The following is a 15,556-nucleotide window of genomic DNA, read 5'->3' as shown; positions in this document are numbered from 1 at the left end:
AAATTCCTTATAATAAAATGTCTGCGTTTAATTTTCTAAAGTCAGAGGTGGTGAAATTGGCAACTAGCCAAGCATCTTGGCTGATTATTACAAATGTAGCTCTCATTACTAAAGTGTAAACAGTCAAATCCTGTGCTACAAAAAAAAAAAAAACAATCATTGTGGCTTGATTTCAAGAGCAACAAATAGACAGATCCAAATAATCTAAGATTCTGAGTTAAAAGAAGTTGAATTTGGCTGCCTGGCACAATGAAATGCTCTACAGTACCCAGGTCGCCTCCTCGAAGCTTTTTAGTTGTAATTATGTCATGAAGGCGCATATGAGACATCAATACTACCCATGGGCGGATGTCTACTTTCCAGCATCAGTGCTGTTTGATCCCAGAACAGACGATCTTTATTCACTTACATGTCTTCAGACAACAAAAGGGCATTGGGGTTCTGCTAACCGGAAGCAAAAAAGGGGGCATGGCTGCGCGTTGGAAAAAAAAAAAAGAGTGGGAAACGTGGGCCTGTGCTGCGGTGCTAGGCCGGTCCATTAGCAGGGGACTGCATCTCTCTGTAATGCAAAAAGCAGAGAGAACATGAATTTGAAGATATTTTTTCTAATGTGCTGCTGGCTTACAACATGTCAGTTTGTATTTACATCAACCTTTGTGTGTAAACAAAGAAAACAAAATGCTTGCCTTTTCATAACAATATGGGTCAGCAGGTCAAATTGAACTAGGATTAAAATAAGATCAAGATCTCACACCGTTTGTAGAATGGCAGGGTTTTTATGCAAGTTAAGAAACTTAAACAAATTTAATCATGTGAATCTATCCAACCAATTACAGTTAACTTACAAATCATTTTAAGAAATATGATCTTTAAATATTCCACATATTAAGGCAACATGCTAAGTTAAGCTTTTACTTTTGAAAAGGCCATGTTATAAGCACAGTAATTTCTCCTTTACGGTAAGCAAAATGCAGCCAAGAAATGTGGCCAGACCGAAGTGATTAAATTACACACAATAATTCATCCATTAAGACAAACAATTACCGATTATGGAACTATGCACCACTCCTGTTTCTGAAGGACTGTGTTCCCACAGATCGGTGCATTGCTGAGTTTCACTGAGCAGCACAAATTGTTTTGCACAACATGGTAGAAGCTGGTTTCAAACAGAGAGGACGGCTGCTGCCGTGACCACAGACTTGGTGTAGATGCTGATAAAATGCTAAAAGCTTTCATTAGACATAACCATTCATGGAGCATATTGTTCATATTTATTCCAGATGATAAATACCTCAAAGCCGAATTTCCAACATCAGGACAAAGCACAAATCAGGACTCAAGACTATGAACTGATTAATGTTTTAATTAATTTAACTGATTGTTTGTTTTAATTGTTATTACTGTGTTAATGTTTTTAATAGCCTATCAAGAAGAGACAAGGATGAGTCAGGTTGACATACCACCACATCGAGATAAAGCTGACTGGAATGACAGACAGACAGCGGCTCTACTCCTGCATTTAACAGAATGTAACCTTGTGTTTGTTGATCTCACCTCTTCCTGAGAAATGTGTATAAAGAGCAAACACTCACTGTTTGACATCGGCCGACTGGTTGGTTGGACTGGCGGTAACTGTGCTAGAGCCGTTTCCATGTTTCTTTTCTTTTTCATCTTCTTTGTCTTTTTCCTTGATTGATAGTCCATCTATAGGCACCTTATCTCCTTCACTGAAAAACAACAAAGCAATGTGTAGGTGAAATAAAAAAAATAATAATAATAATCAAAACACTGTCAAGAAAGTCTCTTGTACATAGATTGTTTTACTTTTTTCCCCTCGTCTTACAGTGATGTAAGAAAGTATTAATGTCTCCTAATCTTTTTCATCCCCCCCCCACCCCCATTTAAAAAAACATAAAACTTAAAGGTGCTTTATTGGGATTTAATGTGACAGACTTTAACAAAAGCAGTGTCTAAATTGTGACGTGGAAAGAAAATGATACACAGCTTACTGAATTTTTATAAAAAAAGAAAAATAAAAGTATGCTGTGCTATTGATTCAATACATCTAAAACAATATTTTGCAAAAGCATCTTTTGGAGCAGTTATACCAGAAAGACTATCCGATTTTTTCTTACCATATTTACACCTCAAGAAGGACAGCAACGCAGCCTGTTTAGATGGATGCATGTGTCTTTGAAGGTTTGCTACACTGCTTGGATTGAGATTTTGTAAAATGTAAAAAAAAAAAAAAAAAAACATAATTTCTTTTGATTCACAATAATGCACTATTTTGTTAGTCTATCACATAAAATACATCAAGGTTTGCAATTGTGATCTTAAAAAATGTGGAAAAGTTTAAGGGTTATGAATGCATTTATCATCTTCTCTGGGCATTGGTCTCTAATGTGCTCATAGCAACCCACTAAAGTGATTCTGCAACACACACAGGGCTCAAAATAATCAGTCAGCTAGGAGAGGGTGTGTGTTGATGTTCTTTAGTTTAAAGTAGCATCTAATGAATTGTAGCATGCTCTTTGGTGCACTGTTAGTCATTTCCTAATGAACCAATCTGTTAGAATGTCAATCAACTGAAATGGTGGCACTTTGCTGATAGCATGCTACCTGACAGACTGTTGGTTGTATGCAGCTCTACACAAAAAACGCAAAGTTCATAAATCGAATACAATCTCATAATCTGTTCCAGCAGTAAGCTTCATGTTCTGGAGAAATCCTCAAATAAGAAGTGTCCTGGATAAAAAGTCGTAGGTTAGTGCATGTTCTGTGCGAGTTAGAATTAACAAGAATGCCAAAATGGAAATATCACTCCACGTCCTGGGAAATGCAACGAGCAAATAAGAGCATTTTAAATCCATCAGGACGACATTCCATACGTCGCACAGGCACCTACAGTACAACATACCGTTTGAATGCCGGTCGGAAAACTCTGGAACGAAGGGGACACGAGAAAGGAGGGGACACAAGGTAGGAGAATGATAACAGGGAGGATGAAGAGGTAAAAATTGTGAAGAAAAGAAATTTTAGAATAGAGGGCAAAAAAGTCTCTGGGTGGAAAACAGCAAGACAAGGTGGACACACCAGACAGAGCAGCTGCTTGTTCTCTGTGCATGAGAAGGAGTACCTCGTAAAGACTGCCCTCTCATTTTTGGCATCCACAGTCAGCCGGATAGTCTCCTTCCCTGCACCTGTGGTGATGGTCTCCGTGGTAACCGTCTCACTGGAAGTGGACTCTGTCTTTCCTTCCTCTTCATCGCTGTCAGAGCTGCTGGAGGAGGAACTGTCCGATGCCACAAGAGGAGCTTTTCTTGCCACACAAGCACTCCACACGCATGCTGCGAAGGAAAGACAAAAAAAAAAGTCTGTCTTAAACTAAGATTGTCATTTAAAACAAAAAAAAAAAAACATAGTTAACATAATTCAGATAAAACTACATGGCATCAACCAATGCATGGCATCCACATGCTTCATCATGTTGTAAAACCAGAGTGGTTTATCGATTCTGAAGGATGGTTTGATCTTTCTTTCATGAAAGTAAACATTTGTCAATCTCTAGACCTTTGGCCACAACTGCAGAGGAAGAGCAGGTTTTTGGAGCATGTAGCAACCAGTAAAGAGCTGATGAAGTTTCTTAATGTCATGCATTGGTGCAGTGGTTCCCAAACCTTTTCTCCTGGGCCCCCTAGTGGTTTCCAAACTATTTCTGGGGCCCCCCCATGGCTTACAAACTGCTGTCTGGTTGAACGATGTGTGTGAGCNAANGGGGTGGGGGGTGGATTCCTAGAGATCCCCCACCCCCTTTCTTGGGGGTGGGGGTCTGCCGGGGCAGAGTATACTCCAGATGAACAAGGGGGGGAATCAACTTTTGGGGGGGCAAAATGAATTGTAGCTGAACATAGACAACACCAGTAGCCTAAGCTACTTGTTAACAAGCTTAAGGTGCTGTTTTGATATTAGCTAGTCATCTTTTAGCTAACTTTACCTGCATCCAACAGCTTTACTCAACTCAGTCGGTTAGTTTGGGGGAAACTGTGAAAGGTTCTTTGCGTTTTGCTGGTTTGCTGCCATAATTCTAACACACCTGCGTAGCTCTGCACAGCAGCAGGTCTCCTTCACAGGTGTAAACCCAGCGCGAGCGTTGTAGCGCTCATGTTGCGTTTAAAGGCGGCTCGGAAAAACAGGTTACAACATGTTAACAATGGATTAAACAGTTTTAACTGCTGATAAAAGTGACAGAGGACACAGATATGGGAAGTGTGGAAGCCCCTATTGTATCAAATTGACAGAGGAATAACAGAGAGTTGGCCATTCAAAGGTGTTTTTTTTGTTTGTTTTTTTTTTCATCCAGACGGCTTCCCGTGCCCCCCCTGCAATGGCACGGCGCCCCCACTAGGGGGCACGCCCCACAATTTGGGAACCTCTGCATTGGTGTATGCATGACGCTATGTGGTTGTGCAGATGGTTCTTAAGATGCTGTAATGCTGGAGCCAGTAAGTGCATAGCCACATGCATAGTTGTAAAAAGTGCTGCATATGCCAGGTACCTGTCAGGGATTATATAACTCAATTTATCATTTGAACAGCCATTCTGCATCAACTCACGGTTGGGGTTTGGTTTGGTGCTGTCTGAACCGCTGAGGTCCGAGTCCACAGGAGAGCTGCATCTGGGGCCCGTTTCAGAGCTGCTGGACATTTAATCATCAAACATAAAAGCCTAACTTGCATGCATAACTCAGACAAAATTTAAAAGTCAGAGTTAATTTGTGTCCTTCATAACCTTGTTGAAGTGCATATATTTGTAAAGGAAAGTATTTTTTTTAACAGCAAAATTTTCTGAATACCATCAGTTATCACTAATGTGAAGGAACTAATATTACTGGTGTCAGTTTGTGATATCGCAAAAAGATAGTTGAAATTAGATTATTCTATCTAACCAAAATTAATGACATACAATATTTTTTCAGATTTAAAGGCTAAGGTAAAATTAATAATTCAGTACAGGTGACAAGCAAAATGAAGGCATTTAAAAAAAAATAAAAAATACTCCAACTATATTTTAAACTAAGGAAACTCACCAACAGAAAGGCTGAAAATCTGTGAACTTGGCCCACCCTTTATCTTCCGTCTCTGTTGCAGCTGGCTGGGAGACCGGAGCGTCCCAGGGGGAAAACGCTGCTCCAGCCGCAGGAGCTGTGGAGTTCACCTCTCCAAAGTCTGCAACCCAGTCAGAACCTGACAAGACAAAAAAAAAAAAAAAGAGTAAAAGACACTAACTCTGATACTATGTTATACTGTACAAATGTTGCAACATGAACATATATCTTACTTGGAGGTGCACCTGTCTGGCCCTGGCTTGAAAACGGATCAAATTCGTCTTTATTGTCTTCCTCCTCAGAATCAGAGTCTGCAGGTCTGTCAGGAGCGTCGGTGCTGGAAGCTGCTGTCCTCTCACACGTCTGACTGGCTGCTTGGCTTTGGGAGGAAGGGGAGCCACCGAACCTTATCAAAAACAAAACTATACACTTAAATATGTCTATGCAAGCTAATACAGAAATTTCATATTTAGAATAAAGCATTTGAAGGTTTTCCCATTTTTCTAAGTTTACGACAACAAGCTTCAATGTATTTTGAGTGAATTTGATGTGGTTCATCGCCACAAAATAGCAAATAAGGGGAGTCCAAAATCTATGCAAGTTTTTTTATCTTTGTTTGCAAATATAAATTTAGAATCAGTTTTCTACCACACAGAGTTTTGCATCATTTTTTTCTTCCACTCCAAATTTATACACATCTTATTTAACCATTATAAAACACTATGATGTTTGTGGCTAAGGGAATGCAAATATCAAGCATTGTACTGAAATTAATAGAGGATTGTGTCAACCTGTTTCTTGACTTTGTTTGTGCTGCATAGTTGATTTCTTTTTCCTCCCATATGTCTTCTTCATCATCATCAAAAGGCTGAATCCTTTCTTTAGAACAGGCCTCAAACACAGCTGTGTTGGCCTGCAAAAAATAGGGCTACATTTTCAATACAGTATCAGGAGTAAGTATTCTCTTTGATCCCAAGAAGTTTGAAAAAAAAAAAAAAAAAAGCAAGAAAGATCAAAAGGTATGAACGATATAAATACACTCACGGTGTCATGGCCTGCATCAATGTTGATATTGATCTCAGCAATCCGGTCAAACGTTGCACTGAAACGAAAAAGAATCACCCAGTCAGCACAGAAACTACTGAGCTGATTGGAGCAAAGAGAACAGGCGTCAGTTCATTTACCCAATGTTGTCGTCATGATCCGTGAACTCATCGTCATTAAAGCCAAACTGATCTACAAAGTTAGCCGTCATCTGCTGGATCTGATAGTCTGAAAAGGCCTTGAAGACAAAACCGCAACAGTCAGAGCACAATGGATTATGAAACAAAACCAGATTATTTAGTCAGCTCATTCATGTATACCTGCTGCATTGTCAGCTCTTTAGGGAAGGGGCTCTCCATGTCATCCTCTGAAGAAGATCGAGGGTTTCCGGTTCCGACCTAAACGCATCAACATGGATAATTTAACTTTCTGCATTTGAATAAAAACACCTACTACATACTGTCGAACTTACCAGGTCTATGGTGTTTTTTCTATTGGTTTCTGACAGTGTGTGTTCCACAAAGGTTTCCCAGCGCCCTCTGTAGTCCTCTGGCAGCTCTGCATCCAGCAGAACAAATAATTTTAACATTTCTGCGTGAATGTGTACAATTAAAGCTTTGTTTGCATTACTATCAATCGTACCTGCGATAAGGTTACTGATTTGAGTGTGAACTGGGCCTTTTTCCAGGTTGTGCACCACAGTGTTGGCAATCCTTGTCAAATGTCCCATGTATCCTCTTCTCATGCCGCCTTCTGACCTGACCGAACACATTATACTTTTAAAATCTGGTTTTATGTTCATGATGCAAAATTTGATTATAATGCCAAAGGTCCTTACTGGATTTTATCATTCTCCTCCCAAGCCTCCAGAATCCTCTGGATAAGGTGGCAGTGTTGGAACAACTTTCAAGAGAAAGAAACATTTAGGTAATAAAACTCAAAAAAAAAAAAAAAAAAAAAAAAAAGGTCATGTCATTTAGGTTGACTAAAAGATATCTGGAAACAAAGAGACTTACATGAGTCACCATTAAGTTGTGGGCAGAGTTGTCGGAGGTGACTGAAGGTTCAGAGGTTGGGGATTCACTTGTATTCTGCTCTTGAGGTGCGTCTGGAGAAGGCTTGGACTTATCCTGGGAACTGAAGCCGGGCTGCAGTCTCATTTCATGGGCACACGGCCGGACGATGGCAGCAACACAAAGCTCCGCTTGAAGGTGCAGGAAGTTGTTCCAGTTGTACTTAAAGAATAAGTCCTGAAAATGGCAGACATTTTACACATTACAAAAACACCTGCCTTTGTTTAATTATACTTTTAATATATTAACACAACAAAATAATTCTCGACATTTTTTTTTAATTAACTGAATCATTTCTATTTAAATTGTCACAGACACATATTAATTCATTGATACAAAGTATTTAACTGTGACACGTTTGAACCATGATGCTGAAGTCATAACATTCTGCCCAATAAGCACCTAAAAACTACTACTAAATTCATGAATTGTTAATTCCATAGTTCTTGTTTGGGTCTACATATCAAAAGAACAACAAATAAGTGTTTTTTATATATATATATATATATATATAAAACATTAGTCTAAATGTGATAATCATGTAATTTAGAAGGAACAGGGATAATTGTAGGTTTTCTGTTTTAAACAAAAACAATCAGATCAGGTATTTTAATTAAAAATGTTTGTGTATAAGTCATGAAGTTGTTAAAGCCTCGTGTTTTTACTGGAGGTCATCAAACTGCAAGACTCTCCTAGCAGCTCATGCGTAATCTCCACAATTTGAGGATACTGTGCAACTACAGTGTGTCTCACCAGAAGGAGATCCATGGTATTGAGCCTGCAGAGCTCCTGAGCTACGACTGCGTGGCTGGCAGAGCTGGTGTAAAGCAGAGAGGCCACGAGTCTGGCCACATGCAGGCGTGTGTTCCCCAGCGGTTCCTCCAGCACACCCAGAGTAGTCAGCATGGGATCTCGCTATAAAATCCATAAACGGCAGAGATTTTCAGATCCTATACATGGCGTGAATGTTTTTGGTTACCTGAATGACCTATGAATTATCTTTTCTGTGTTTCTGTACCTTAGGTGGTTCCAGAAGTAGCTGGTGAAAGTGAATTAGGTGTGGTTGAATAGCCAACAAAATGCTGCTGTTAATGGTGTAACTTCTCTCAAACCCCTGAGCATCCATGACACCATCCACCCTGTCATAAAAACGGACGTTTAAACAGATTTATAAATGAAAACAAAATAAAAAAGGTGCATAAAACACAGATGAAACAATCAGTAGAGATCGATTAAAGTATAAGTAATCATTTGAAAATATGTGAAAATGCTTAAAATGAAATCAGAGTCTCTTACACAGGCCTACGGATCTCCAACAGGGTCAGAAGAACTTGAATCCCACTGACAATGCAGCTTTCAGCCCTCTCTCCTGAAAACATATTCTGAAGCAGCTGCTCGACACACTCCTGCCTGTAAAGACACACCGAAGCATGTTATCATCTCCACAATCAGGTCGGTGAGAGTAAAAGTCTGCGACTTACGATTCCAGCACAGCGAGCAGCGGGTCGGGCTGGGAAATCTCTTGCAGCTGACTGGCCTGATCTCTGCTGAGACGAATGATGTCACACAGTGTCTGAGAAGCGTTTGTCTGCCTCTGTGTAGAAAAAGAAAAAAAAAAGAAAAGAAAAAAAAAATGAGGCAAAGATATTAGCCTTTTAACATTTTTCTCTCCTAAAAAACAATTTTAACTTTTATTTAAAAAAAAAAAACAAAAACAACAACTTTTCTCATCTACCTCTTCATCTCTCTCAGGGTGAATGAGCTCTATGAGTCTCTGGGCCAGTTTCTGTTCATTCAACCACTAAAAGGGGCAAATATTACAATAAATGACACAGCAGAGAATATTTGGATTAAAAACATTAAACAGGAAGCTTTGCTTACAGTGAGGGTCTCGAGCCGAAGTGGAGGTGGCTCCACACAGCTGATAAGGCGTAGCAGCACATCCATCATGGCAGACGTATCTATATGCTTCAGGACCAATGAAAGGAATCCTTCCTTTTTTCGCAGGAAACTGATGACCTGCACAGCACAGACATCGAATAAACTGATGTGACAACGTTTTGATGATGTACAGATGTGCAGAGTTGCTCTAAGCACATAAAAAGTGAACACGCTGCATTAGAGCTGCATTTTCAAGAAACGCACAATGGTGCAGTTGTAAAAGCCTTTGAAAAAAAAATGTTACTTGAGAACCTAATAGACTAGAACAAAGTATTGCATGATTGCAAGTTGGCAGGAAAAATCTATATAGTTTTTATTCTCCCCCCCCGCCCCCCAACTGTACTAAGCGTTTGAATTTAGCACCAGCTACAAGAAAGCTTGTCAGAGCTTAACAAAAAACTTAGCTTAGATGTGCAAAGTTGCAAGCGACATATCCAAAATTACTTCCAGCACTACTGCAGCAAAAAACTGTTTCAGCCAGGTATTGCTCCAGGGAAGCTGAATACAAATGGAAAGCACTTTTTTTTTGTAAACCATGTATTCACATAACTTTGAAGTTATGAGTGACTTGGTCTATCTTATAAAATCTTAAGATATAAGGAAGTGTGTGGTTGTAAATGTGCCAAAATGTGAAAAGGTTTTACAGCCAATGCAGTAAACAGTGATTTCTAAAGTAAATTTATTCATGTAAACACAAGTCTCCATGTGAAATACGACATTTTTTTTCAACAGTTTCTTTAGGAATGTTTTACTTCTTGGAACTGCTGGATAATTTAACCAAGCAAATCTTGGCTTTTAAAATGAAAAATAATTTGAAAGCTGGCCCATCTGGATGTTCACATTTCAACAGTGGCAAAACTTGAAAGCCATCCCAGGTGACGGTTAATCTCCCTGTGAGCATTTTCATTTAAATCCAATCTGAATTCAATCACAGGGACACAGAATGTAGCCATCTCTGTCTATGATTATCTGCATTATTGTTGCAGTAGGCGTGTGTGTATTACCTGCTCAGTCTTCCGTGCTATTAGATTCCCAATTGTCTTGCTGAAGAAGGAGGCCAGGAGGGGGTTAAGCGGGGACGGCTGCTCCAGGAAAGCATACAGGTTTTCCAGCAGAGGCTCCTCATTTCCGAGCTTATCATTGATCACCCCTACATCACATGTCAGCAGCTCACATGCTATGTTTGGATACCTGAAAAAAATGTTTTCAATAAAATCAATCAAGACAAAGTCAATCAGAAATGAGTGCTAATGTTGAGCACTTTAGTGCACAAGGTATGCTTAAATAAATATGACTTTGATTAATTTGAACTATTTTGCCTTCTTAAATGCATGTGAAAAGTTTAGCTGTGATATTTTTTTTTTTTATTCAACCCTAATAAACTCTAGGATAAAGAGGCAAGTAAGCAATCCATTACTGTGTAAAGCCAGAAAAACTTTGCTTTTCCCTGCTTCACATGAAAACACTCACTTGAAACGTTTGGTCTCTTCTGCGCCAGCAGGGGGTTCTGTTGTAATCAAACGAACTAGCTCTTGCATGCATTGGTCCTGGCAGAAGAACTGGAGGAGTCTGTGAATCCATCACAGAACAATATGCTCAAGACAGCAGAGGCAGAGACTGTCGGCTTAAAAGTCACTTTAGAGTGCTAATGCGTATAGGGGATCAATAAATATACCTCCTGTTTTGGGCCTTGCACTCCTGCAGCACGTCTTCCTCGTCCATGAGCTCAGTGAGGGTGACATCCTCCTTGTCTAGCAAAGCCTCCAGATGAGAGGATGTGTGCAAGTCAAACTTCCAAAACATTGTTGGCGTCAGCAGATCTAAAATTTGGCTGCCGAACAGAGGGGGATGAGGTACGAAGCTTAGGAACATAGATTATTGGCAAGCACAAAGTCCCGCACTTGAATACATTTTAGAAACAAACAAATGGTATAAATTGTCTTACAGATGAACAAGGAGGAGCTCTCACTAAACAGCCATCTGCCTTATGATCAGAGCCCGGTCATCAATCGACATCTGCAGATTCACACACTCAAGTCACTCAGCAGCAGCAGCAAACACACAAGCCCAGGAAACTGCCTTTGACCTGGTGAGGAAAGGGAATTTAGAAGACAGGAAATAAAGTCAGAAAGATATTCTCTCTGTCTTTAAGCTGAACCAAGGCTGAGCATTCTTCTGAGGGAGGAGCAGGAAGCATTGATTCTGCAACTGAACTATCAGTGCCTACTTGTGTATTGATATCACACAGTTTACTTTGAGGTTTCTCTGAAGACCCATCAGCAAACGTCAACTGGCTTCAAGACTAATAGAGATGGTTACTGAGAACTCTAGGAAGAAAACAAGAGGGGTCAGATAAAAATCTGAATTAGGGAGAAGACTCACTTATTCACCTCGTGGGATTGATCTTAATAAAACTGACAAGAACTTGGTGCCTTTTACAACCACAAGAATTTTACAACCACAAATAGCTAACACCTTTAAATGCAATCATCAGAGATGTCTACTACATACAAACTGAGGCTTAAAACAACTATCTAAGGCTGTATTTGCCTTTAGGCAACAATAAAAACAGAGCTACATAGATAACTTATAGAATTATAATTCTGTTATGTGGCAAGCAGCATGGAAGAAGTGAGCTTTTTTTGTTTTACAAAATCAAACATGTATTCTCAACTAGTTAAGTTGCAAATAGCTAACCCTTTCAAACACAAGATTTTAATCTTGCTGCATTTGAGCCAGAGCTCTGACGATGTGGATGGAAGACCTGAAATAAAAAGCTGACAATGACAACCATCAACCTTTGAGCCGAGACAAAAACGCTCTTATTTATATTTGAATTTCTCATCTAAATGGTTTCTGTGCATATTCATCCAGTTGTAAAATTAGTTTACAACTTTAAATAGTCATAATTGTCCAGCACAGTAATGAGAAGCTGGTAGAGTAGGCAAAAATTGTGCTCAAGTAGTAAGGTTACTTCAAAAATATTATTATTCAAGCATAAGAAGAAAAAAAAAAACAAGTAAAACTCCAAGTAATACTGTTGTAAATGTAACTCATTACTACCCACCTTTGACTACAGCACAGAATCCAGTCTGATATCATTATGCTTTAACTTACCCAAACAACGTCTCTCTTTCTGGCTGAAGAGCGACTGAATTTATGTTTTCTCTCTGTGTCTAGCTGATGTTGACTGCAACAGTGGTGAAATAGGAAGAAGGCACACACACTTTGGGATAAACTAATCAGATTTGGCTAAATCTATGTCTGTCTGCCTGTTGACCTTTTTTGTTGAAGTAGCAGATGATCCCCAAGTGCTGTAAGAAACTGTTGAAAAGAACATAATCCTTATGGACTTTATTAACCAAACTATATAAATTTTTGTTGTTTTATAACAGAGTGGTTTAAAATGATTGAAGATCTACTGAAGATCTATTTTAACTCATAAAACATCAACATGTTTTACAAGTCTAGTGTAATCCTGTGATGTAACAATGAAGGTCATGTCAGAGAGAAAGATGATGTCCAAGTAAAGGACAATATGCATTATCTGAATGATGTACTGGCCACGCACAGTCTGAGCTTGTTGATTGTTGAGCGAAGGACTGATTCTGCCTTGATGCACTACATAACAAAATCCTCCCTACATGTAGCCATCAGAGCATATACCTCCTCAAAATCATCACAAACACAGGCTGTCACCATGATGATAATGCTTTTTGCAAAGTATTGCAAACTTAAACAGAATACCGAGTAGTTTTGCATCCATTTGAATTTGATCCCATTTTTGTTCTACAACAATGTGTTTAAGAATTTGCATTAAAATAAACATTTAATCTGCCACAAACGGATGCACTCTAAAGAACTCTTGATTAGTTGCTTAATGTGATGTCATTGTTGTTTTATGAGTGTAATTTTTAGCCAACAAGTTCCAAATAAATACCAAAACAAATAGCAAAACTGACCATCCCATGTTGTTCTATATGAAAAAAAAACAGCCTGGTTGATTTTACTTATAGCTTGGTAGTTTTAACAAGTGTGTCTGTGATCTGATATGAGAAATAGAGCTTTTCCCAAAGGTGCAAAAGGCATTTTTAAATGAAGCTAAGACGAGAAAAAGCCGGACCGAGGTCAGCTTTCGGAGGCCTTTCAAGCACACTGAGTGCAGCTGTAAACTGTTAAGTATTCCCTGAAATATTGAACTAAATCTGAGTAACAACAATATCAGGGAAAATGTTCCTCAGCTAATCATACAACTTATCTTTTTCAGCGTGACCCATCGTTTAGCCCCGGTGTCTTTTCACACTTACCGTTCGTGCACATAAAGTAGCCCGCTAGCACAGCCTCCTTCGCTCTGCCGACGCTGCAAACTAATTTAATACGGTGGAGACATGGTGCATTTAGATCCTCAGCTAAGATAGAGCTGTTATTTATCACAGCTGCGGGCTACAGTGTGTTGTGAGACAACGTCCTCCTCGTTCAGACCTAGCTTCAGTGTCTTCCTCCGCCAAGTTAACGCAGCGAGGTAGCTCGAACAGTCTTGTTTTATATATGTATATATATATATATATATACAGCGGACGCTGTTTCTTCCGAAACGCAACCGGTTCTTACCTCTGTATCATCTTTTCACCGGTCGTTATATGCAGGGCTGAACAACAGGAATTGGCGACTTCGGCTGTCAGATGAGTGTAAGGCCCATAGCAGCCTGTAAACTGCGTTGTTAGCCTAACATCCTACTACCCCTTTCCTGGCTGCAATGTCATTTACACTCCGTTACACGGCGGCTGAGCAGCCAAGAGGATGTGTTGACACACGGCGGCCAGAAAAGCGAAGCAGAAAAGCTGTTTGAAATTTAAAAATGGCGACTGACTAAGATGTCATCAAATGGTTGGCTGTAAATCAACTGTGTAAACATAAGTGTATTTTATTATTACTATTATTTTTTTATATATATATCTCCAGAGGCGTTGCTAGTAGCTAAGTGCATCGGAGAACGCCCCCTTCCTTTTTTAAGCAGCAATGCAGAAAAAAAAACAAACAAACAAAAAGTTAACAAACGAGTAAACTTTGAAATAAGTAGTTATACTTATAATCAGAAACCAAACCATTAATTAAAAACAAAAGATAAATTGGTGCACTGGTGGCACAATGATAACGTAGACAATTAATTCAGAATGATGCATTTGGCCAACACTTTTAGGAGTCCTAAAGCCATCTTTACTGCAAATAAACCTTATGACGATTTTGAAGATCAAGTTTTTGCACTCTTGCTCACACCTGAGTTTTTAATGCTTTCTTTGAGTTAATATATGAAAATAACGAGCTTAAGCATATCTGCACTTTCTTTAACAGTCAGTCTACTTGATCTCTGTTACCATTTCCCATCATCTCAGGTGCTTTTGATATTAACACTGAAAAAAAAATAAGCTCATAATTTTGTATCAGGGCAAACATGAATTGTATTTCTTTTGCTATTTAGGCTATTTACAATTTTAAAAAAATGTCTGAACGTTTGATCTTCATGCACAATAATCTAAAATCTAGCCAAAGGTGTGTGTTTTTTTTTTTTTTTAGATTGTAACATGTTTCACAATGAAAACCTACATTTATATTGAAGGACTGGGCTTATATTTTTACTCCAGTTTACAATTCAGTCCTTGCTCAGTGTTCATTGTCTTCAGCCTAATCTGGTTAATATCAAGTTTTTGTCTATACATAACAATGAAAAGAGTGTTACTTCAACCACAGATTTCAATTAACAACTTGCCACAACTTTGTTTTGAGTCATGTAGATATTAAATGAGAGAAATTAACATTTTGTTTCTCTTGCATCACTACTTTGACAAAACATAAAGTTAGATAATTTGGGAAATATTCTATGACTGTGGTTTAGCTATAAGGGATATTTTTAACCACACAACCTTTGATAGGTTTCCAAAAACTACTTTTTTCAGTTTATCTTGATAAGTAATTTAGAACCACTATCACTGTTACCTTCTGCCATTTGTTTAATCATTTAATACAACAGAGAGCTTTGCAAAGAGGTTGTCTTTAAAATGTGTGGATGCTGAAGGTAAATTTACAGTTAGGCTTCACTGGTCTCTGCTTGTTACTACATATTCTGCCACCATCTGGTCAGTCTGTGTATGTATACAATACAGAGCAGCTCACACTGCATTTACATTATGACAACAATAGAGGTAACGTCAATTAACAACTAAGTATTAAAATGTAAATTGTATATATTGAGTTTATGATGAGAAAAAAAAGATTGAAATTTGTTAAGAACATCATGTATCACTGGCTATTTTTATTGACCATTACCTTGTTATTCCTTCAAAATATCACCATTTTACATCCAATATTGTAGAATGGTGATTTTGCAAACACT

At 38.7% G+C, this 15,556-nt stretch overlaps 1 protein-coding gene across 5 annotated transcripts; it reads right to left on the bottom strand.

Moving 5' to 3' along the window:
- Window positions 1-275: 275 nt before the first annotated feature.
- ppp6r2b (protein phosphatase 6, regulatory subunit 2b) lies at window positions 276-14,129 on the bottom strand. Of its 5 annotated transcripts, none has more exons than XM_015044738.1 (26): window positions 13,777-14,129; window positions 11,111-11,251; window positions 10,841-10,996; window positions 10,636-10,734; window positions 10,170-10,356; window positions 9,106-9,243; window positions 8,960-9,025; window positions 8,706-8,818; window positions 8,521-8,634; window positions 8,243-8,363; window positions 7,978-8,139; window positions 7,168-7,401; window positions 6,990-7,054; window positions 6,794-6,909; window positions 6,624-6,709; window positions 6,472-6,549; window positions 6,292-6,389; window positions 6,152-6,209; window positions 5,899-6,020; window positions 5,341-5,486; window positions 5,090-5,246; window positions 4,617-4,699; window positions 3,140-3,350; window positions 2,921-2,944; window positions 1,593-1,727; window positions 276-559 (listed from the first exon to the last, which is right to left on the bottom strand). In XM_015044738.1, exons 3-26 carry the CDS (start codon window positions 10,966-10,968, stop codon window positions 526-528), a joined length of 2,775 nt encoding a protein of 924 aa, XP_014900224.1. In that variant the 5' UTR covers window positions 10,969-10,996; window positions 11,111-11,251; window positions 13,777-14,129; the 3' UTR covers window positions 276-525. The 5 variants fall into 5 exon arrangements, with proteins under 5 accessions (XP_014900224.1, XP_014900220.1, XP_014900222.1 ...); XM_015044734.1 differs by having other exon boundaries at window positions 5,341-5,513; window positions 13,777-14,128; XM_015044736.1 differs by having other exon boundaries at window positions 4,617-4,696; window positions 5,341-5,513; window positions 13,777-14,127.
- Between the last annotated feature and the right edge of the window lie 1,427 nt (window positions 14,130-15,556).

The sequence above is a fragment of the Poecilia latipinna genome, unplaced genomic scaffold (assembly GCF_001443285.1).
Source record: "Poecilia latipinna isolate Pla-1442-1.1 unplaced genomic scaffold, P_latipinna-1.0 Scaffold689, whole genome shotgun sequence".
NCBI lineage: Eukaryota > Metazoa > Chordata > Actinopteri > Cyprinodontiformes > Poeciliidae > Poecilia > Poecilia latipinna.
This window is presented reverse-complemented; position numbering and strand designations above follow the sequence as displayed.

What these genes read in the sequence shown, in the direction of transcription:
- ppp6r2b (XM_015044734.1), bottom strand. Translation starts at nt 10,968, where the DNA reads ATGTTTTGGAAGTTTGACTTGCACACATCCTCTCATCTGGAGGCTTTG. An exon ending in TAGCACGGAAGACTGAGCAG is followed by an intron (nt 9,244 to 10,169) that starts GTAATACACACA and finishes TGTGCTGTGCAG; the next exon opens with GTCATCAGTTTCCTGCGAAA. An exon ending in CAAACAAAGTCAAGAAACAG is followed by an intron (nt 5,514 to 5,898) that starts GTTGACACAATC and finishes GTTTTTGATAAG; the next exon opens with GTTCGGTGGCTCCCCTTCCT.